Raw genomic sequence first — 21,634 nt, 5'->3', positions numbered from 1 at the left:
GGGTCCCCGTGCGGCACAATGTCTTGGCCAGATGAGCTGACAGCGACTCGTATGCTGATTTCGATTGAGAGTCGGATGCCTAGCCTCGGCGTAACCACGCGGTGTCAACCAACGAATCGGTGACAGCCTCTTGAGTACCCATGTGTCACATTTGACACCCAGGGCCGGCGTTACCTGTTGACGCCTGATATCACTGTCATTTGACGCCCGGTAAAAGTTGTTGTCGGTTGACGCTAATGCCACCTGTTGACGGTTGACGCCCGAGGTCGCCCGTGGAATAGTTGTCCCAGAAGTCCCAACTGTTAACAGGTTGGTGCTGTCACCTGTTGACTGTTGACGTCTCCTTTGTATTAATTGGTTTATTATTGAAGTCATTATCCATATATGGGAATCTCCTCCGACAAAATGTAATGTCTCGTTTGTTTGATTTTCCGACGCATGTCTTGTTACTGAAACGGTCGCCTGGACAGATGTTTCCTATACATACCTTTTAAAAGCTCAAATGTATCGACCCCTCCCTGACCTCAGTTTAAGTCTCTTGGTGCCTACAGGTGCTTATATCCTACTTCCTAGCTCCTAATGCGATGCTCATTTGTTCCCCAGTGTTGCCGCGGGGTCCTTACGTCCTTACCGACTGGAACGGCGTCCAGTCATCCTGGCGGCGCGTACCAGCTGCTGCGGGGCGGCTGCGTGGCGCACCCTCGCGGAGCCGCGGCGGCCGGCCGGCCCCGCCTCTGCGCGGCCCGCGCCTGGAGCCGCCTGGAGCCGGCCGCGTCGTCTCGGCCACCGCGCGCAGGCAGAACGGAGCCGGTCGTCGCGAGGGGAGGACGCGCGCGCGGTGCTCGGAGGTGAATTTGGTTACCCGTTGGTGGCACGGGGTCGGCGTTCAGACGAGAGTGCGCTGTGCAACAAAGACGTCGGTAGCGGAATCTGCGACTGGACGCCACTGGAGCAGGAGCAAGGAGTGCACAGAGAAGCAGAGGTGAGTGAGTCTGGAATGTGGGAGAAAGCGGCCCGACTGGTTTGAGCCGCCTGGCCGGGCCCCGACCTCAGCCCGGCTGGAAGATGGCCTCCACTGGCACCGCCACGGGAGTGCCGGCTTCTAAACAGCTGGTATGTAAGGATGGTCCACTGTTTGTGGTAATTGTAGGGCCGAGTGGGATGATTTCTGACGAGCTTCTGCGATTATGGTCCAGAGTTTGAGTTTGCCGGATGGTTGGTGTTAGTTTCTGATAGTTGGTAGTGGCCGAGCATTCATCTATATCTTAGTTAGATTATTTGTGTGCTCCCTCAACGGTATGAATTGTTTTAGAACTTCTGGCGCGGACTTTTTTGCTGCTTCCCAGTCTCATACCTCGGCGAATCCTCTTCAAGGTCACACGCAGGAATGCGGCGCGTGGTGGCGTCCCCTCGAGTCGAGGACCGTGGCTCTGCGGGCGTTCGGCCGCGGCCCTGCCACCTGGGGCCGCCCCCGGCTGCCGGGCTGCAGCGTGTCCTCTTTTCACGTCCGAACTCAACGCCGTTGAAAGATGCGAATGCCTATTTTTCGTTACCGGCGGCAACATTGCCTGGATGTTGACTCATCTCCATCGAGATGATTCGGCTGTCTCGCGAGGTGCGGTACAAATGTAGCGGTCAAAACTCCATATGACTCATAGCGTATGACAATTCTTGGCATTATGAACAGCTCATACGATTGGTGGTGTATGTGGCTCTGCTTCAGATGTGCTCAGATTTCTGCCCTCTGATTGAGCCGAGAAAGAAAAGAAAAAAGGAAAGAAGGCCAAGAGGTGTTACGAACTATCTCAGCGTCGCCAACCCAATCAAAAGCATTTGAGATCTCTCCATTCGCTAAAGTTCCGGTTCGGGCCTGCAGGCGTAGACAAGGCGTAGATTTGCCTCCAAGCCTTAGCACACCGAGTGCATATTTTTTGTGCCTCCTAGACTTATTCCAGCCAGGGAAGGCTCAGCGACGTTTCTCTTCTCTTGCGGCTCCACCAGTTTCCCGTTCCTCCCTCGGTCGCCTACAGCTCGGTGCAGCTGGACGGCGGCCGTGTGCGTCGGCGGATCGGAAGTGCGCCGCTCCGCGCCGGCGGACAGTCCACGCTGCGCCGCCGCTCGGGCTGACTCACGCGCCGCGAGTTTCTCCGGCCCGGATTCCGGCGCGCCGCCGCCGCGGCAGGACTCGGCCAGCGCCTATCGCAGACACACATCCGCGGGGCTGCCCGAGCGCCGGGTCCTACTTCCGCGCCGCAGGTTTTAGAGTTTGGGTGAAGGCAAACGTGAGTCAGCATGGCGGAGTTTTTCTTCTTCTGGACTCGAGACGAGGCTGCGGCGCTGCTGTCTGTGTTATCACCGTGACGCACATCACCTGAGTCATGGTTTGCTGAGTCAACATGACGCCCAGAGAGCGGAGAAAGAGGGAGAGCCTTGGAGGCGCGTGGTGCGTCCTTGGTTCCACCTTGCGCTCCCACTCACGGACGCTGGCGCTATTTATGCGGCCTCGCATCGGCTGAGGGCTTATTTTCTCGGTTTGGGCATTAACCTGCGCTCGTTAACCTTTGCGGGCATTGTTACGCCAACCAGCTATGACGAGGCACTTGATTTGCTCCGCGTGCTTTTTGAAAGAAAACGGAAGGTGTTAATAAAGCTTAACGTTTTCGTCCACTGCTTATTACAGACATGCTTAATTATGTACAGCGGGAATTCGTAGTTTTAACGGGAACGCTCATCCGAAGTCCGCCGCCGATGTCCGTAGCCATCAGGCACGTGTTGATCTGCTGTGAATCGTCCATCGCTGCGGTGGGCGGCCCCCGCGGCGGTCGACTACATTCAGCGCACCTGTTGGAGCCCCAGGTGGGCGCGTCCGAGAGACGGACGCCCGGTGGCCATCCCGCCTTCCGGGGTACGTCCTGAGCGGCTCCCGGCCAGTGAGAGTGTGTCGCCGGCCTGCCGGGGGCGGCACCGGCCGCCGAGCGGCGCGTGATCCGCCGCCCCCGGCCCCGCTGCCCGGTCACAGAGGAGGCTTTCTCCGACCCTCGGCCGGCGCGGCGGAGCTGAACGCCGCCGCCCGTGCAGCAGGCGTCCGCCGAGGACGGGATTTGTGCCGGCCACCGGCCGCTGAGGGCGTCTAAGAAACCGGACCGGAGACGTGTTGGGTGAAGCCAGTGACTCGCAATGGACCTGTCCTGAACTCAGCTGCCAATCGCTCTATACAGACAGATATCGCTCATACGTGAAGTGGTGCAAGCCAACGGGTTCTAAGATCGGTCGTAGAACTTTCCAACTTATTGTCAATTTATCTGCATCGAGAATTGTGGTGTTTTTTCTTCTCTTGCATGCTCTTCTCTGGATCGTGCTGCGGCATCACGAAGATGCATCTCGTCCAGCTGACCCTCGGGGCGATCCCGTTGGTCCTGCGGCTGTTTCGCCGCGGGGTTTGCGGCGCCGCGGTCGGATCGTCGAACAAACACCGGCAGATGGCGGGACCGACCGCCAGATGGGCGCTCATCCACGGTCCGGTGGCCTGCCTACCTGCCCGCACCGTCCCGCACCGCACCGGTCGGCGGCGGGGAGACGTCCAACGACGTGACGGGTCCATTCGCAGCCGATAAAATAGCACACGTTTCGCCTTTATCGGCAAACGTAACCCGTTAGCTATACCGGTTCAATCGAGTGTTCCGGCATTGTTACAAGTATTCGAGGTTCCTTGAGTCTGAGGGCGTGATATCGGTTGAGGCCAACATTTCTATTGTTGGTTCAGCGCTTGGTTCAGCTCTGAAGCCGGCATTGAACCACCACCTGCCGCCTGGCGAACCGTGACAGTCTGTGCCGCCGACTTCAGGTTTCCGGTGCCGGCTCGGCCGGCTTCCGCTGTCGTTGGCCAGTGAAGGTCGGCTGCTCGAGCGGAGACAGATGCAGAAGGCCGGTCTGGAGACGGTGGTTCCGGACCGTCAGATCCGGCCCCGTGCTGCAATAAAACATTTCCTCGTCGCCGTGGCACTGTACGCGGTAATGACAGTCACGCTTCCGACCGTCTAATCCGATTTCAGAAATTTCTCTGCAATCTGGAGTGCACTCACTGGTTTCGTTAGTTCGCCGTAATATCCTCTAGTCACTCTCTCTCCGGAGAGTCGACTCTCGCGTCATTTCCGCCTTTGTGTGGCCTGCACGCCGGGGAAACAGCGATCTGTCTGGCGCGGCTCGGGGGCTGCTTAACTTTTCCGCCTTCGGCTGCTGCCGGCTTACGACATTGGCAGGAACTGTTGGCTAAGAATATTCGTGACGCTTGTAGCGTTTGTAAGTATGACCCACGACTTCACAGCGTGCATGTCCTTTTGTGCAGTAGGTGGGTATATCCGCAACCGTAATGTCGTACTGCTACTGTTACGTGATCCGTGCGATATTACGCCCAGGAGGCTGCGGAATCGATAAATGTCAAAACAATGATTTAGCCGACGCCATTCTAATTTCTCTCGCTAATCTTTTTTCGCCCGTGTCTCCCCGTTGACTTTTCTGGAGCCTGTATCCGTTAGAGCCAGCAGTCGTGATACCGGCGACCACGGAGCTGCAAGCTGTGTGACCGTCGTCCATCTGTCCCGTAATCGTGACCTGCGACTTTGCCATAGCTGTGTAGTGTTAGGTGCCGACTGTAGTTCCATGCTGTTTATTTTACCAGACCGACGACCACGGCGTGTACGTTTGTGTGTGTATTCAGTAGAGTTGGGTGGTGATTTTACGCTGCTGAGAGTACTGCGTGCCCATGGACGTGGTGTGGTAAAGTGCGCAGTGAGTAGTGCTCCTTTAGCTACGATGGCTTCAATACATCCATGTTATCCGGCAGTGTCTGATCCTTTGATCACTACAATGGATCCCTCCGTCCGGTTACCGTTTTCCAATATTTTATCACCCTTCTACAGCAATGTTGGAATTGTGAATTTTGATCTTGGTCCTAGAGAATAAAATCTGTCCGGAGAGCCCGCCAGCTTTTATAATACTCAACAGGAAAATTGTATGTTTGGCCTACTAAATTTGACAGTTGATAACATGCGTTCTCCCAATGCTATAACTGCATGTTTTAGGCGTAATAATAGCAGTTTTTCATCACAGAGGCTGGAAATTTAAGAGATTTTAGGTGCCAGAGGATAAATTTGTAAAGGAGAAAAAAATTGTTTGGACCCGACTGGGACCAGCAAAGGGCCTTATTTCCAACATTGTTCTACAGTGCCCTGTCTGCAATGTCCGGTCTGTCAAATTGCCCCCTGGTCCGTCGTCCTATCTCGTGTCGTCGCCGGCTGGTGAGTATCCGGTCGCGTGCCGGCTGCTCGAGTAATCTTGGGCTGCTCGGGCCAGACGTGTGGACAGCACGACACCGTCTGGGCCCGATGGGAACCAGCACTGCCGGCCGACGGTGGCTGGTAGTCGGGCACACACGGGCCCCAATCTAGGCCAGTCGCGCTGTGGTCCGGCGGTACCGGCCGGCCGGCCGTGCGCCGTACCTGCCTGCCGAGTCGCCGCCGTTTTCCTGAATACCGGAGATAGGGATCGCTGGGGCCGGCGCTTACTGCGGCACGGTGACAGGCGATGGACTCAGTCGGGCGACTGCTCTCGACTATCTGTTCTCTTGTGTCAGATCGGTCGGCTATTGGTTCTGACGGAGAGGGAGCGTCTTGGGGCAGCAGAGAACAGACATCCGGTTCCCCTCCCTCTCCATCCACCCACACCGCGCTGGTCATCCACCGCTCGCGATATTCGGGCCCCTTACCGTCAATAGGTTGACCCTTTTGCTTGTTTGTATGCTCGCTGCGCAGCTTCCCGATGCCGCGTCAGGTATGCTGTGTGGGTGGGTGTGTTCATCTGTGCAGTCGTCGTCCGACCTCTGACCCGTCACGTCCCGTTCTCAGGTCTGCGTCGGAGGTTAGCTCGTCACCAGCTCTCCAGCGGCGCAGTTGGCAGACGGTGCCGGTGCCGACTCTGACGGAGAGGGAGCGCCACTCGCGGTCCGTGTGAGCAGCGGCGCGCGGCGCACCCCGCCCGGCCACTGACCGCTCACACAGAGCCTGCGGAGAGCGCGGCCAGCACCGACCATGCGCGGCCGAGTGGCGCGCCTTCTGGCGCTGGCGGCGGCGCTGGCCGTCTGCGGCGCCTACCAGCGCGGGGCGCCGTCCACCGCCTGCGGCGAGATGACCCCGGGCCACGGACCGCCCGCCCAGCCGACGCCCATGCCCTACAACATCACACTCTCCAGCACGGTCATCAAGGCGGGAAGGAGGTGAGTCATGCGGCCGACCCTGCGCTATTCGGGTTTGGGAACTGCGGCGTGCGACTCCGGCTGTGTTTGGCAGCCAGGACACGGTATACGTGTTGGGTTTTGTGTTAACTTTGCAAAATGTCCTGTGCAACGTCTCATTTGGTGGTAACTGCTTATTTGTATGCGTATTTATAATGTATCTGTGACTAATTTATCCGTGACACATTCGTGATGGTGTAAGGAATGGCAGCGTCCACACGCACAACTTATTTTCCGCCTAACTTTTCCACTTCTGTGGCATGCACTAGTTGTAACACTACCCCTTGGATTAATTGATTTACCTGCTGTTTTTCCTGTAACGCGTACCTATCCGTGGGAGAATCAAGAGCGCCTCGTGGCGGCTGGGTGTGATTACGGCCGTGTAGGTAGGTCGCTGCCGCCGCCTCCGCTGCCGCTCCCACTGCCGTGAGTGTGTGTGTAATGGATGTCGCTCCGCCGCGTCCCCATTCCTAGCTGAGACGGTGCCCAGTGCCGGCGGCCGCCGCGACGGCAAGGTGAAAGGCCGCCATTGCCGCCACTGCCGCCGCCGCTGCGCGCGCGACACGACGGTGCGGCCCACGCCAACCGCCGGTTTTCCTTGCTGCTGCTACGCTTGAGCGGTCGGGGCCGCCGTACCGCCGAGCGGCCGGGCAGCCGCCGATTTTTGGCTGGCTGCACTGTGTTATTGCCGGGAAGCTCGATGTGGCCGGGTAGCTTTCCCTCTTTCTATCAAGAATATCTGATTGTGGAGCTTAAGCATGCAGTGCTGTCTAGCTTACCGTTTTCGGGCGCCTGATAGTGGATGACGCGATAGCTGATAAAAGAATGCACGGTGCAGCAGTGTCCTGCGGCGGCTGCTTTTATTGACCTTCCAATGGAAGCCGAGATACCGATAAATTGGCTGTTTATATAATAGATGCAATCTTTAGTCGCGGACTTCAATCTTATCTGGGTGTGCATAACGGTGCGTTAGGCGCATGCCTTCACGGCACTGCATACCTTTGCCAGCGCACAATGCACAGGAGCGTGCTGTGAACTTGAGTCCCACGCTCTGCCCGTGTAGAGGTCGTGTGTCGGCGCGGGTGGAGAGGGCGCACCGACACAGGGTCACAGTTGACACGCTCTCCGGCGCCACTCATCCCGGGCAGCCGGCGCCCGCTGAGCGCTGATGACGGCCCGCTGCGCGCTGATGACGGCCGAGGTACCGCGTGACCGGCCGTCACGGCGTGGTCGCACGGGCCGGTGACGGCGCGGCACGCTCCCAGAGCTGCTGATTAGGGTAGCCGCCCGGTGGCGGGCGCGGCCGGCAGGTCTGGCCCGTCTCCCCCAGATGGGACAAGGTCGGAGCCAATGAACCCGGGTCACAGCGGGCTGCGGCCGGGCCCGGCCGGGGTCCGAAGCGGGTCAGGGTCGCCGGTGCGTGAAACACCGCCGCCGGAGCCCGGCTTCTGTCTCGCATTTGGCGGAGTCCGTGACGGGCGAAAGCCGCAGCGGCGGACTGGCCGGTAGGTCGGCACCGGCCCACCCCATCCGTGCGGCTTTAGGCCGAATGCCCGGTGCTCTGCTACTGCAGCGCGGTGCCCGGTACGGACAGCTGCACTGTGTGACGGCAACTGAGCGTCTGTAACGGCAGCCGAACGAAATACCTGGCATGCTTACTACATTGTTACGTGACCTCTGCAATGTGTTGAGGCCAGGAAAGAGCCGTGGGTCCCTCCTACCCAGTGCCGTCAGTCGCTGGTAGGAGGGAGCGTTGCCCGGCGTGTCGGCTTGGAGCGGTCTCCGCTCAGTAATACCTGACATCCGGTATCAGCTCTCCATAATGGCCGACAGTGAGCCCGGTCTCAGCTCGGAGACCGCTCAGGGAATGTGGGCGTCGAATGGACGGCTGGCCGTGTTCGGACCTAACTCTCAGCCCGCTTACTGAGGTGTGTCGGAGTTTGTCGGCGGTCTGCTGATGGCTGCGGCGCCCACCAAAGCCGACTCACCGGTACTGTTATCCCCGCCGCGGTTCGTCTGACATCTCAGGTAGCCTTGGCTGCCGGTGACTCGCCGGCTGTGCCGGACGGTGACGGCAGCGGCCGATTTGTGGCGGTGACGTGAGCGGCGCTGACGCCACCTGGCGAGCCGCTGCCGCCCAATGTCGGGTTTTACTGCCCCAACAGCGCCGTTCAGTACCCACTCAGAGGCAACGTCTATACAGCCTGACGGTGGACACTGGAAAGCTTGGTCCACTCCGCCCTGCGATGTCAGTCGGCAGAGATGAGTCCACGCGCGTAATGGCCGTCCCTGTACCATCTGGGCCAGGTCGCCTGAGACGGACACCGTGGTGCCCCCGTAATGTATTCATCAGATGCGCTCGTACGGATCACGTGCCACCGAGCGCCGTTACCAGAACGGATCACCTAATAGCGGCCGCTCGGGGTGGGTTCATCTGCCGCGGCATTGGCGCACACCGTCGAGTGATGCATGTGCGAATAGAGCCGGTTTGGAGTCTTGTCTCGGTTCTTCGCTCACGGTGCGCCTGCTAGTTACTTCGTAGTGGACACCGAAACCGTCTGAACCAATATCCGGTTCGGACCCGTGGCTCGGTTCGGTTTTGCAGTTGCAGGCCAATAGTCTGGTCTGGCGGCTCGATCAGTCCTCGTCGCCTGGTCTGGAATGAGATCGCCGGTCTGTCTGTACTTGTGCTCGGTCTGGACTCGGCTGGTCACACGGCTATGGTCACCAGCACGTGACGCCGGGCCCGTCTGTTCTCTGTATAAATAGGGCAGCCGTGGCTGCTGCGCGTGCCGCCACACGCCGTCTGTAGCGCACGTCCAGACGCCGGGACAGGCCGGCCGGCCGCACCGAATTCACTCAGATCGTCCACGGTATAAAATGCGCTGATGTCAGGTCGCTCCCACTGGCTATGCGTGTGCGCCGCTGGTTTCGCTATGTTTTGTAGTTTGCACAATGAACCGAGCCTAGCCTTGTGGTTAGGTAAACTGGCCGGATTATGACAGGCTGGAGCTTTGAAATTTTAGCAGCGCGATCCGATCATTCCTATAAGCCATGGCTGGATTCCGTCCGTTTAAAGAGTGGATTTTTCTCATGGTTGAGCGAGTTCGTAGAACAGGGTAAAGCTGAGAGATCTGGAGGTAGTGGGTGGCCGCGTCACGGCCCGGTCTGCTCTCACGGCACTTACGGGACCGAGCGAACGCCTGTTTGTCCTGGTGTGACGCAGTGCGGCCGAGTTTTCTCGTGAACCACGAATAATTGAACAATGGACACTTGGCGCTGATCAGCGGTCACGAGGGCGATTGTGGCAGCGATCGGCGGGTCACCGCTGCTCGTAGCGGCACTCGATGGCGATGTCAATGTTTTCCCGCCTCGCGTCGGCGGTGCTACCGCTAGGCGAGTGTTAACATCTGTTCCTGTCACTTACTTTGTCTAACTGTGTGCAGAACCCCTGTTTTTTTTTTTACGAAGACTGCTATGTCGCCTGATCGATTGGTCGCCGTGGAAGCACGCAGGTTGGTGATCTAGTTCAGCTCGCGTGCGGTGCTTTACGCGCACCCGGGCCTAAAAGTCTGAATTGGTCACGGCCATGCTGTAGGGAAAAGTGTGATATCATGTTCATAATGCTCGGTGCATAGTCACGCAACGTGAGAGTGCATAGGACGATACGGTCAGTGATAGTGGTGTCAATCGGAACTTGAATCTTCGGAATTCCGATTTTGTCCATTGTCCAATTCGGAATTCGGTTGGACAATGGCAGCAGGCTTTGGACAACTTTGGACAATTGCTTGCTACACCTCAACATTTTTCAAAAGTAGTCGTGTTTAACATTGATTGGCTATTAGAAAGCTCAGCTTTCGATATGATTAACACTTTTGAGCTTGTAACGGTACATGAAAAGCAAATTAAATAACAGTGTTGAGTGTAAACTATTGCGTAGGTGTCGGACATCTTTGGACAAATGGCTGGCTTGGACATTTTTGGACGGACAATCGACGTAAGCATTGGACATTGGACCGTCTTTGGACATACGTTTTCTGAAATTGACACCACTAGTCAGTGACAGTGGCGAAACCATCATGGTTCCCAGGCCCGGTGCCCCAACCAGTACCGAATAAGACACTTAAAACTATCAAAATATTGCAGCAGTGCCTGATAAGTGTGTCATGCCTCGATGCCGCGTCTGATTGTATCTGTGAGGTCCTTTGAGATCCGACTGCGAGATTCAGTGACGCTTAGTGTGAGATTGGGCGACTGCGCTCATCTGAGCTGGGTAGAGAGTGGATGGATATCCCGGGGGCCATGTCGAGCTGGTGGAGAGCGAATGGCGACTCTGATGACCGATTAACTCTAGGCGAGAGTGTTGCGCGCTGCAGTGAGAGTGGACGCAGCCGGGCAGCACTAATGGCTGGCTCGTGTGATCATGAGCCTTTCACGGCAGGGGAGGCAACATCCGGCAGGTCGCAAGACGCAGCCCGCGGCGTGGTCATTCGGACCGTAAGATAAGCCACTGGCTCGGTCAGGGGATTTGCCACTGAATTTTTCCGTTTGCAATCGAAAGCTAAAGCTGTCATTCCCTGTACCTTTCGAAAACCGCTGGAATTTATTGGTTGGACATGAAGACATCTCGGCGTCTCATCCTGCTGCTCTGAACTGAGATCACCTGTTCTGGCCGCGACCACCTGTCGTTCCGTGTGTCTGACTCGTCTCTCACCTCCGTGTGTTCCAGGATGACGATCACGATCAGCCGCGGCAACCAGCTGCCGTTCAAGGGGTTCTTCGCGCAGGTGCGCTACGCCGACGATCCGGACTCGTCGCCGGCGCTGGGTCGGTTCATGACCCGGCAGCACACCACCGTCAGCTGCCAGCCCGGCGAGGAGGTGAGGCGCCGACCGCGGCCTGCGAGGACTCGGGGCTGAGGGACAGTACTGAGGGACGGACTGCGGGCCGGGCTGAGGGCCAGTACTGAGGGCCGGCCTGCGGTCCTGTAAGCAGCAGTGCTGGCACGGCTAGGCTGTGGTGCTTGCTTTGCGCTGACAGCTCAAAAAATGCACCTAACGACAGAGAGAGTGATGTGTAACGTTGTCGATGTGTAACGTTGTCCGAGCGCGCTCAGTACATGACAAAAATGCACCGCAATGGCAGGTCAGACAGACAGACAGACAGACTGAGTATGTATTATGTGTTGTCCGAGCGCGCTCAGGACATGACAAAAACGCGCTGCAGGTTGCAGGTCAGGATGTAAGTACGTGGTATCCGGGAGCGTTCCCTGATCTGATCGTAAAGCTGATAGTCGATGTGGAGCTGAACGGTGTAAAAGTTTTCGGGGATCGGGGGTAGCAGCCTTGTGAGACGGATTCACTTTCACGGCTGAGTGCGACATTTCGTCAGGTTAACGAGCCTAGCACGCCTCCTGGGCTTTCTGTTATCTTCTAAATGGTCCGCCATTTCCTGGTCTCTCTTTAAAATGTCACTCCCGTCATTCCCCACTGCCGGACCATGAAGCTCTGTTGTTCTCTGGTTCCCGCGTTTCTGTCTTGTTCGAATCGTTTGTAAATGTCGCACTGACATCGTCCTTTACAATCCGAATTCCCGCCTGCCTTTCCCTCTCGCCACACCAGGTAACTTCTTACGTCAACTTGTGGAAGACTACGTGGGTATTTGGACGGGCTTTGCGCACGCATTCTATCCGTCTCTCCGCCCCTCCCCTTTGACCGTTCACCCGAGTCTGTAGTGTGCTCAACTGCTCACACCGGTACCCTTTTTCGTCCGTGCACGCAGAACGGCATCAGCCACGCGGACAACAAGGTGAAGGAGTCGGTGACGCTGCTGTGGCTCTCGCCGCCCGATCTGGACCGGGACGTCCTGTTCCGCGTCTCCGTCGTCCAGGAGTACAGCACGTTCTGGGTGGGACACGACACGCCGGTGATCCGTGTGCTGCGCGAGGCGCGGCCCGAGGAGCCGGCGGTCGAGGTGCCGCCCGTGCCGACCCGGAGTCCTGTCCCGGCACCGACCCAGCCGGCGCCGACACCGACCCAGCCGGCCCCCACCGCGCCGCCCGCCCCGGCCCCCACCGCGCCCGAACAGGACCTGCAGCAGGAGGACCGGGTGAGTGGTGGCCGGTGACGTCATAGACCATGTCTGACGTCACTAATCTCTGCCGACGGGATATTAGGGTTTCACCGGTGATAGCAGCACGCTGCTTTTACACGTGTCAAATTGGGTTTCCATGGAAACATCAACAGGCCCATTGCTCCAACACTACCACAAGTGTGACGTCAGCTCGCGCAATTTGATAGCAGCGTGGTAGCAGCGTCCCGTGAAACACCGCCTAGTTCTGTTGGTGGGGCTTCACCTGAGCTTAGCCGCGGGCTGTATGGTTCGTGTCTGCCAGTGGGATAATGTTATACGTGCCCGCCCTTAGATCCCCGCCTTGCGTGATTCACACTGAATGAGAATGTCCGATGAGTCATCCCTTGTAGCTTTCTACAAAGCGACGGCGAGAAAATGAATGTGAATCAACTTGCGTGCTCACAATCACCGGCGACTTACAAACCGGTTTGCTTTGTCGTGTTGATCATGGCGTGTTTCTTTTACCGTGTTTCGTGCTATGTTAATGCAACATAAATATTTTTCGACGCCAGAAGAATGTCTGGTTTCTCCGATTTACGTCATACGTGGACTGCTATTTTCTCCGATTTAGTTCATTCGCGGACTGTCTGTTTTCACTACGTCCGTGTTCTTTTGGACACTCCCTGACGTGTACCGACCTTTCAGAGGGTGGAGGAGTCGGCCGTAGTGCCCGCCGTGCCCGCCGAACCCGCTGAAGAGAACACACCCGCGCCCTGCACTGAGGTACGTACGTCCCGCTCACACCAGGGGCGGCCGACTGGGAGCTGCTGATGTCCCGACAGGCGCCCGTGTCACTCCTGCGTGGTAGCTGTGAACCGAGTGTGCTGTATCGGTGTATCTGTCTGCCCCTGTTACACAGGCCTGTTGCACTGTTATACACAGGCCTGTGTATGAACAGTGTGTATGCCGCCTGTGCGCTGGTAATTGTGTCCGTGCTGGTAGAGCTATCAGCGTTCGGACACCTGCGTCTCGCTCTGCTGCCGTAACGTGTCATGTCTCGGCGTGTCACGCCGTGCCATGTCGTGTCAGTGGCATGCTGCACGCTCCCGTTCTGTCTACTGGACACCGGAGCTGTGTCACCGTCCCGGCCACTGCCCCTTCCCTGGTCCCGACTGCTTCCGGCCCGCACTGCGCCGAGAGGGCCGCGCACAAAATATCCTTACTTTTTTCTTCTTGAAAACTAGTTGATATTCCAGTTTCGGATAAGGCACCCTGCTAAGTGCAAACGCTAGATCCTTAAATGTTTTTTTTTCTACTGGAACCTGAACTTCACTATGTGTTTTGTTGCCTAGTGACGGGCCCAAAGAAAATACCTCACGCCTCACACCATGTTTGATGGTCGGACATTTTCCGTACCCACTCCCTGTGCAATGTGCACGTCCGACTATGCACCGCAGCCGGTCAGTCCAATGTCCATAGCGCGGCACGTGCCGTTAGATCACCCCACCTCCTACTCGAGCTGCGGTCACGGCGGCAGCCGGCCACCGGCACCTGACCGTAACAGTCGCCAACGCGCGCCGACTGCGGACACCTCGGCCGCCCGGGGTCTCCAAAGCCCGGGGTCTCCAAAGCCCGGCGTCTCCAAAGCCCGGGGTCTCCAAAGCCCGGGGTCTCCAAAGCCCTGCTGGATGACGTGTCGGCGATCGTAGGCTGATGGTCAAACTCCGGGTAAATTTGTTGTCCCAGTCAAGTGACTGTTCTAAATAATTATGAAATTCGACACTGCACAATACTGACAAGCATAAATTGAGTGAGTAGGTAAACGAACATAAAAATGCACATAGCAGAGGATTATCCGCTGATCGGTACTGGCTGCGAGTTGGAATGCTTGCCGTGTCCCATCAGCACCTAACAACATTGTGACCCTTTTTAAAGTCCCCGTGCACTGAAGATCCGCTGTTATATAACTCCCGTTGCTATTTTCCTGCGCAGGACTGTGACGGCGCCGCGGCTGACGGGGACGGCGGCGCTCTGGCGTCCGTGTACGACGGCTGCGGCAGCTCGGTCGGCTGTTTCGCCGACGCCGACGGCTGCGTCGAGTCGCGCAGCTGCGAGGTGCTGGTGACGTACGCGCTGCGCCCGGACGGCCGCTACCAGCTGCAGCTGTACGGCGGCCACCAGGCGCCCGGCTACCTGGCTGTCGGCTTCTCCACGGACCAGTTCATGGTGAGCGCGCCCGCACCGACATCTGACGGCGGCCAGGACAAGCTCAGTGCTGGCGGGAGGGTAGGCGGCGGGAGTACCGGTGTATACCTGCGGTCTGTGGTGCCGGAATTGTGGGTTTGCCATTACCATCCTGGCTAATTTACTGTACTTATCGCGGGGATGAGATGAAGATGCCATCTGGTTCCCAGTCCCATGCTACCTCCGTGTGGTTTCATGGCATTATAAGTACGATGATACTGACGGCTATCCGCCGCAGGTACCGACGTCGTGAGCTGCCTTTGACCTCGCCCTATTTTCTCTCCCCTCGTCAGGGAGACGATGACGTGATCTACTGCTCCGACGACGGCGCGGGCGGCTTCGCGGTCAAACACGCCTACAACAACGCCGTGCCGAAGCGGGCCGTCGTCGTCGAGCCGGAGTCCGAGGTGAGCTTTTGTCCGAGCGCGCCACGGGCATGGGGCGACAGAAGAGCCTACGGCATTTCGGTGGTGGCTCAACGGTGAAACGCTCGACTCGTTCACTGCATTCAATAGGTTTGTGAATTTGTTGTTCGTCAAATGCATGCGTGCTTGCCCCGTGTCGGGCCGATTTTTCATGTACCTTTCACCCATTCTTCAGGAGGGCGACCTGGTGTCTGACGTACGCACCGAGTACCGTGACGGCTTCCTGAGCTGCGAGTTCTCCCACGCGGCGCGGTTCACGGTGGACCGCCGGCCGGTGGATCTGTCCTCCTCGGACCTGCACCTGATGGTGGCCAGCGGGCCAGGTCAGTACGGGGAGAGTTAGCGCGGGCTGGGTCAGTACTGGGGAGAGTTAGCGCGGTTAGGTCAGTACCGGAGTGGCCTGTGGGTGATCTCTGCTGCCGTCCTTTTCCACGCCTTCATCATCTGGTGTTGGCAAGCGGTTTACGAATTCCTCTGTCAGGACCCTTATGCTTTGTTTATGGACAAGGTGTTTTCGTGAGTGCTAATAGCAGACCTGTTTTAGTCACGTCTGCACCCGAATCACATTCGCATGTTATGCCTCGGCTGCAGGTCCTGTTGAGTGTTGGTGTGCCCGTCTCTAACCCCTGCCGTGTCGTGTCCCTCCGCAGCGCACGCGGGCGGTCCGGGCTACCACTCTGTACGCCGGGCCAGCGGCGGCCCGGTGCAGCTGCAGTCGCGGGCGGCCGCCGCCGGCCAGAGCAGCCTGCTGTTCCGGCTGCACGGAGCGCTCATGATCGGCGCCTGGATCGGCACCGCCAGCACGGGCATGCTGCTGGCGCGCTACTACAAACAGACGTGGGCGGGCCGCAAGCTGGCCGGCCTGGACCTGTGGTTCCAGGGCCACCGGACGCTGATGATGCTGACCGTGCTGCTGGCCATCGGCGGCCTGGTGTGCATCGTGCTGCAGCTGGGCGGCTGGACGAGCACGCCGCTGCTGGGCGCGCCCGGCGCCAGCCCGCACCCGCTGCTGGGCGTGCTGTGCGTGGCGCTGGCGCTGCTGCAGCCGCTGATGGCCATGTGCCGGTGCCACCCGGGCGCGCCGCGCCGCGCCATCTTCAACTGGCTGCACTGGATGGTCGGCTCGGCGGCGCACATCCTCGGCGTGGCGGCCGTTTTCTTTGCCGTCGAGCTGCCGGCCGCCAAGCTGCCCGACTGGACCTACTGGGTGCTGGCCGCCTTCGTGGTGTTCCACGTGCTCACCCACTTCATCCTCTCGGTGAGTAGACGGAGTGGACCGAGATGAGTGGACGGTGCGACGGGCACACTGAGATTCACCAGCTGTGTGTTACGTCTAATCACTTCATCAGGAGCTTGTCTTAGCCACTGATCTGCCTCAGACTGTCGCGCAAATGATGTGTTAGGACTGCATCAGGTAATGATGGCCCATCTTGCGTTTCCTGCTGATTTGTCTGGGGTCACTCATGACGTCTAATTTACCCTCCGTTTTCCAGCTGGCGCAGTGCTGCTCAGACCGCGCGATGAGGAGCGACAAGGGCCGCGGCGGAGAGGCGTACAATATGCGCGACATGGGCATGAACAGCTACCACGTCTACCAGGCCGACCGGCCGCAGGAGGCACCCGTGAGTGTACCTGGCACACAACACAGACACAGTCGCAGAGTGTAGGTTGCGCTATTCCAAAATCACGTAAGTGGTAAAGGCGTCTCGGGGCTACGCAGCCGCTGCAGTTCAGCTTGCCGCATTAGTATTACCGTAAGTAAGACTAAAGGATCAAAGCTCCGTGAATATTGAGTTTGGCCATATTCACAAAGCGCTGGGTGTGGCGTGGCTAGTCCAGTAGCAGTATGTGCAGCTGTGACGGTTCCACGGCACCAACTCCAGCTTCGCGGAGTTGCACCGACATTTCCGGCACCAAGCGATATTCTCTGCTCGTAAACGCTACAGTAGGTGGAATTGTTGACACCTGACAGCACGTAACATAAGGAACGTTTTGCATTGCGTTCCCACGTGTTACTGCCATTCTCACGGGTTTGTTCACCTCTGTTGCATCCGAAGCCGGGCAGTCCCACATATTCTGTGTCTATGTTCGACTTATAGCAACTCCGTAGCCGTGTCTCCGTCCGTCTGTGTCTCTGTTCCTCGATAGCGTAACCCTGTGTCTCCGTTCGTCTGACAGTGTCTCTGTTCGTCTACTGACGTAACCCCTCGTCCTATCGCAGGGCTCCACGCTGCGCCGCACCGTGCTCGGCATCTACATCGTCATCAACATGCTGTTCGTGGCGCTGCTGGTCTGCATGGTGGTGCTGGCGCCGGCCGACAAGTGGCTGGACGCCATCATGTAGGTGGCGCACCCACCATCGTCAGCCGGAGTTCAGCGGATGTCACCCGGCGGCAGAGTCTCAGAGTGTTTGAGACGGACGGGTATACCGGGAACCGCTCCGCGCTGCCCCACACGAACTGCTGAAAGGCTGCCGTCCGGCTGACTGGCTGTGTCAGTGGACAGAGCGCGTCTCGCCGAGGACCGCCCGAGCGGCTGTGGGGACGCCCGGACCACTCAGCTTAGTGTCGCCGCCGCTATCCAGTCCAGCAGTGGCCCATGGACCTGTCACCGGACGGTGGTGTCGGTGCTGGGCGCTTATGGCAGCACAGCTGTGCGGTGCGAACGCTGTGTGTGAGCCGGTCGCACGGACCGCAGCTCCCGTGGACGCCGCGCCGTGCGCCCTGCGGTGACGTGAACGGGTGGACTGACTGACGCTACCCGCACCCGGCTGGGTACAGTGCCGCCTGCGCTGGCTGGCTGGAAAAGTGCTCGATAGTCGGCGGCATTTGTGTCGGGATCGCCTAGTGACGGACTAGCCTCTGGATTTGGTGCCTGTCGCCAGACGGAGTAACCCTCTATTTGGTAGAGCGTCACTTTCAGTGAGATTACCGCCAGCCGTGGCGGGGCCCGCGGCCGTCGGCCTGTTCACGCCCCAATCATACTCATCTTGACGGTGGGGTCGTCATACGACCCGAAACGAACAGTCCCTGGTCTGATTCGGGTTCGTACAACGTACTTTTAGTAATCACCTACAACCTGCTGCGACATCGGTGTAAGTGTTGTACCGTAAGCTCTATAATGTATTTACACCGGTATTTTTACAAAACAGCGTTGCAAGGGTGATCATTAGATGGATGATTCTCCGTTAGTGACAACATGGTAGTGACTGGCCGGTAGAGCTACCGTTCAGTAACCTTTCTCGTGATTCGTATGTCAGGATCGTTGACTTACCGGCGCAGGACTGTAGAGAATGTGAATACCATGCGCGATTTAAACCGATTTATCTAAGCTCGTCTTGTGTATGTATGACATGTACGATAACTTATAGCGTGGTGCGCTGCGAGCTTCCGTTCGTTTCCGATGCTCACCATTCCATGGTAACTTTGCCGTCCATCGTATTCCGCTGCGAGGTGCCGGCGCGCGAGTCGGCCTCGCCCGTCACCTGTTCAAGGAGATGGTATTCCAGCTGCTTGTTAGAGCGATATTTTTCACTGGTTTTACCGGGTTTGTAAATGTGTACTTAAAAGTTTATATGAATATTTTTACAGATGTTTCCTATGTACCGACAAATACATCGGTTTTACAGATAACCCCACTGTATTACAAAATCGTTGTCACTCTAGCGGCAGAGTTGCGTAGTGCAGAAAGTGGTCCGGAGAAAATGCATTTGTTATCGTTGAAAGACAGATGGAGTGAATAAGGTTGTGGCTACTGGCTCTAGTTTGAGGTCAGTGTATATGCGACCAAGGCTTATGCCTCCCTAGTCCCTACGCTCGTAAAGTGCCTACTTCCTGAGGCGGACAGTATAGGTAAGCTTTTAGCCCAGCGACCGGGACACTGAACTTTGACCTCCCCGAAATTACGAGACGGTGGCGAACTTCAATCATTACCGAAACCCACCCGGGCGGCTGCACGTTCCCGAAAGTTCAGCTTATCGATTCAACCTTTTCACACTCGGACGCACCCGGTGGCTCTCGGAGGGCGGGGACCGGGCTGGTCGAAGGGGTGGTCAGGTCAGGTAGGGCAGGCCGTCTCCAGGCCACAGGGTGGCGAGGGGTGGCGGCGCGGCGGCTGACAGCGCCGGCCCCGGCAGACGGCGGTACCGGCGGCCACTGCTGCCGGTCCGCAGCACAGACCGCCGCCGGGCCGGGACGGCGACCAGCGCCGAGTGCAGCAGGCTGCTGTAGAGGAAGTCCATGCTCTGCGCCTGCGCCGCCCCGCGCCGGCCGCCGCACCTGTCCGGAGAGCCGCACGGTTACCGGCACTGGAGACGGAGATGCACCGGCGCATCAGAGGTTCTGCGCTAGTAGCATCGGACGGACGCTACGCAAAAGGACTGCTGGTTGCTTCCAGAGCTTACCTGGCTACTTACCTGGTTACTTATTCAGACAGAGCTGTTAGTTTACGAACATTAGAATTTAGAGCTAACAACTCGAGGAAACGCAGCAGTCAGCACTCTCGCTAGTCGCTATCAAATGATCGATTTTTCAGACTAAGCGCGAAATGCACAACTATTATAATCAGCGATCTTACAGGGCCTCCTCTAACATACCCACTGGGTGGGCAAATGCCCACCCAGTCACCACAATTGCCCACCCAGTGGCGTCGATTTGCCCACCCAGTAGCAAATGCAAAAATCCTGGTCCGGCCGGACGTCCGGTACTACCTTTCTGGTCTTAAGCAAACTGGATGCTGTTTGAAGGTCAAAAAAAGTTTTCTGGTTGCCCGATATTCAGGGGCGTAGCCAGGATTTCCTCAAGGAGGGCGCCAACCGCACAGGGGCCCAAGATAACCCCCTCAAAATCCAAAAAGCCATCTGGTTGCATCCAATATTTTTTGGAGGGAGCCCAAATAAATAGGAAAAAAATATTTATTAACAAAAATATTAGAACTTAGGGGGTAAGCAGTCCATGGGCCCTGTTAGATAGGCCCACGAATAGCTTCATAGAGTCGCCAGTCGGTTTTGAGGGCGGTCTGAGGGCCCGTAGGTCGGATGAGGGTTCTTCAGACCGTCAGAGGCCCCTACAGCGCATGAGAGCCTCGTAAGCCGTCTGAGGGTCATATAAGCCGCCTAAGGGCCACTAAGACCGACAAAAGCCCTCCTTGCACTTGCAGAGGCCCAGTCATGCCGACGGAGGGCTCTCTTAGACAAACTAAGGACCCGTTCAGGGCATTTGAGGGCTTCCTCAAACCGATAGGGCCCCCTCAAATCGACAGTGGATCCGATCCGAGCTCCCTCAAACCGATATAGGGTCAGACCAACAGTCGGAACGCATTGATTCTGTTTACACACCGTTGGACCCAAGTTGGACCCATCCCATCCAACTGGCCCCCTGGTTTCAATAGGGCCCCAAGGCTCTAAAATTGGGGCTCTCTTGGCCAAAGTATAACTACTCAGCTGTGTCAAAGGATCTACCGCAGGGGCCTTTATGTCGCCAAGGGCCCACTGTGTCAGCCAGGGGCCCCTATAGAATAAGGACCCCTGGCTTCCAGGGGGGGGGGGCATGGTCCCTTTGGCCCCCTCCTTGGCTATGCCACTGCAGGTGAGAAACGTTCTTCCAGGCGACCAGGGGGCAGGGGCCAGGCGACCAGGCCCCCAGGCGACCAGGGGCCCCCAGGCGACTAGCCCTCAAGCGACCGGGGCCCCCTAGGCGACCAGGGGCCCCAGAAAACCGGGGGTCATCGGATGAGTGCAGGGGCCCATTGGGTCATCAGAAGGCCAGAGAAATGAAACTTCGATATCAATTTTCTTCCGAGTAAAAGACGTTTTATCCAGTGTTTGAAAAAAATATCCCGGGGCCTGAGGGGCTCTCCCATGGCGCGTTTTGCGCTCAAGGGAGGGGGCCATTGCCCCCGTGGCCCCTCCCCCTTGGCTACGCCCCTGCCGATATTGTTATTCATGGACAAAGCCAGCTAAATCTCTAAATACGGCTGAGCTGAACAAATAAGCAAGAATCATTACCGGTTCGGGTAGCCTTTACTACAATGTATTATGTTAGTTAGCCCTCGCCCGATGAGGGGGGTTGATGCACCCCCCTAAGGTTTTTCACAAATAACGTAAAAACGGCGGCGCTCAAATTTCGCATACCCTCTGGGGCAACCTTTTGGCACTTGTCCTGAAAATTTCAGGTCTCTAGTCTTTTCAGGTCAGGTCACCAGGTCACAAACCCGGTACAAGGTCAGGGGAAAATTGGACTAACAGTTTAGCGGCAACCGAATGCCAGAGTTTTTCGTTGATAGCGTGAGTTCTATAGCACGTAGCGCTACCAAATTTAAGACACGACTTGGAGCATCTGTTTGTCACTTGGCCTTGGAGTTTTAGGTTCCAGTGACCCGAGGTCAGGTCACAAGGTCACAAAAACTGGTGCATTGTCAAAATAGCAAGAATACCGAATAAGAATACCTACCTACCAAGCAGTTTGCAGAGGGCTGTAAATGTAACTCTGGAACGAATCGCTCGAGCATTGCTAACCATAAAACATACGACAAACGTTAACTTTGCAAACTATCATCTTATTTGCAATAACGGCACTGCTTATTTCGCCTCACCCCCGCCCCCCCA

General features: G+C 57.5%; 1 protein-coding gene across 1 annotated transcript; it reads left to right on the top strand.

The window, feature by feature from the left end:
* The first annotated feature begins 798 nt into the window (after nucleotides 1-798).
* Nucleotides 799-18,662, top strand: LOC122382790 (putative ferric-chelate reductase 1 homolog). Its single transcript, XM_043368590.1, has 11 exons — nucleotides 799-982; nucleotides 5,904-6,271; nucleotides 11,019-11,169; nucleotides 12,071-12,397; nucleotides 13,067-13,144; nucleotides 14,354-14,587; nucleotides 14,899-15,012; nucleotides 15,206-15,353; nucleotides 15,681-16,288; nucleotides 16,524-16,652; nucleotides 17,252-18,662. Exons 2-11 carry the CDS (start codon nucleotides 6,087-6,089, stop codon nucleotides 17,372-17,374), a joined length of 2,097 nt encoding a protein of 698 aa, XP_043224525.1. The 5' UTR covers nucleotides 799-982; nucleotides 5,904-6,086; the 3' UTR covers nucleotides 17,375-18,662.
* The last annotated feature ends 2,972 nt before the right edge of the window (nucleotides 18,663-21,634 follow it).

Source organism: Amphibalanus amphitrite, unplaced genomic scaffold, assembly GCF_019059575.1.
Source record: "Amphibalanus amphitrite isolate SeventyFive unplaced genomic scaffold, NRLGWU_Aamphi_draft 000146F_arrow, whole genome shotgun sequence".
Classification (NCBI taxonomy): Eukaryota; Metazoa; Arthropoda; class Thecostraca; order Balanomorpha; family Balanidae; genus Amphibalanus; species Amphibalanus amphitrite.
Note: the sequence above shows the minus strand (reverse complement) of the source record. Positions and strands in the feature narration are given on the sequence as shown.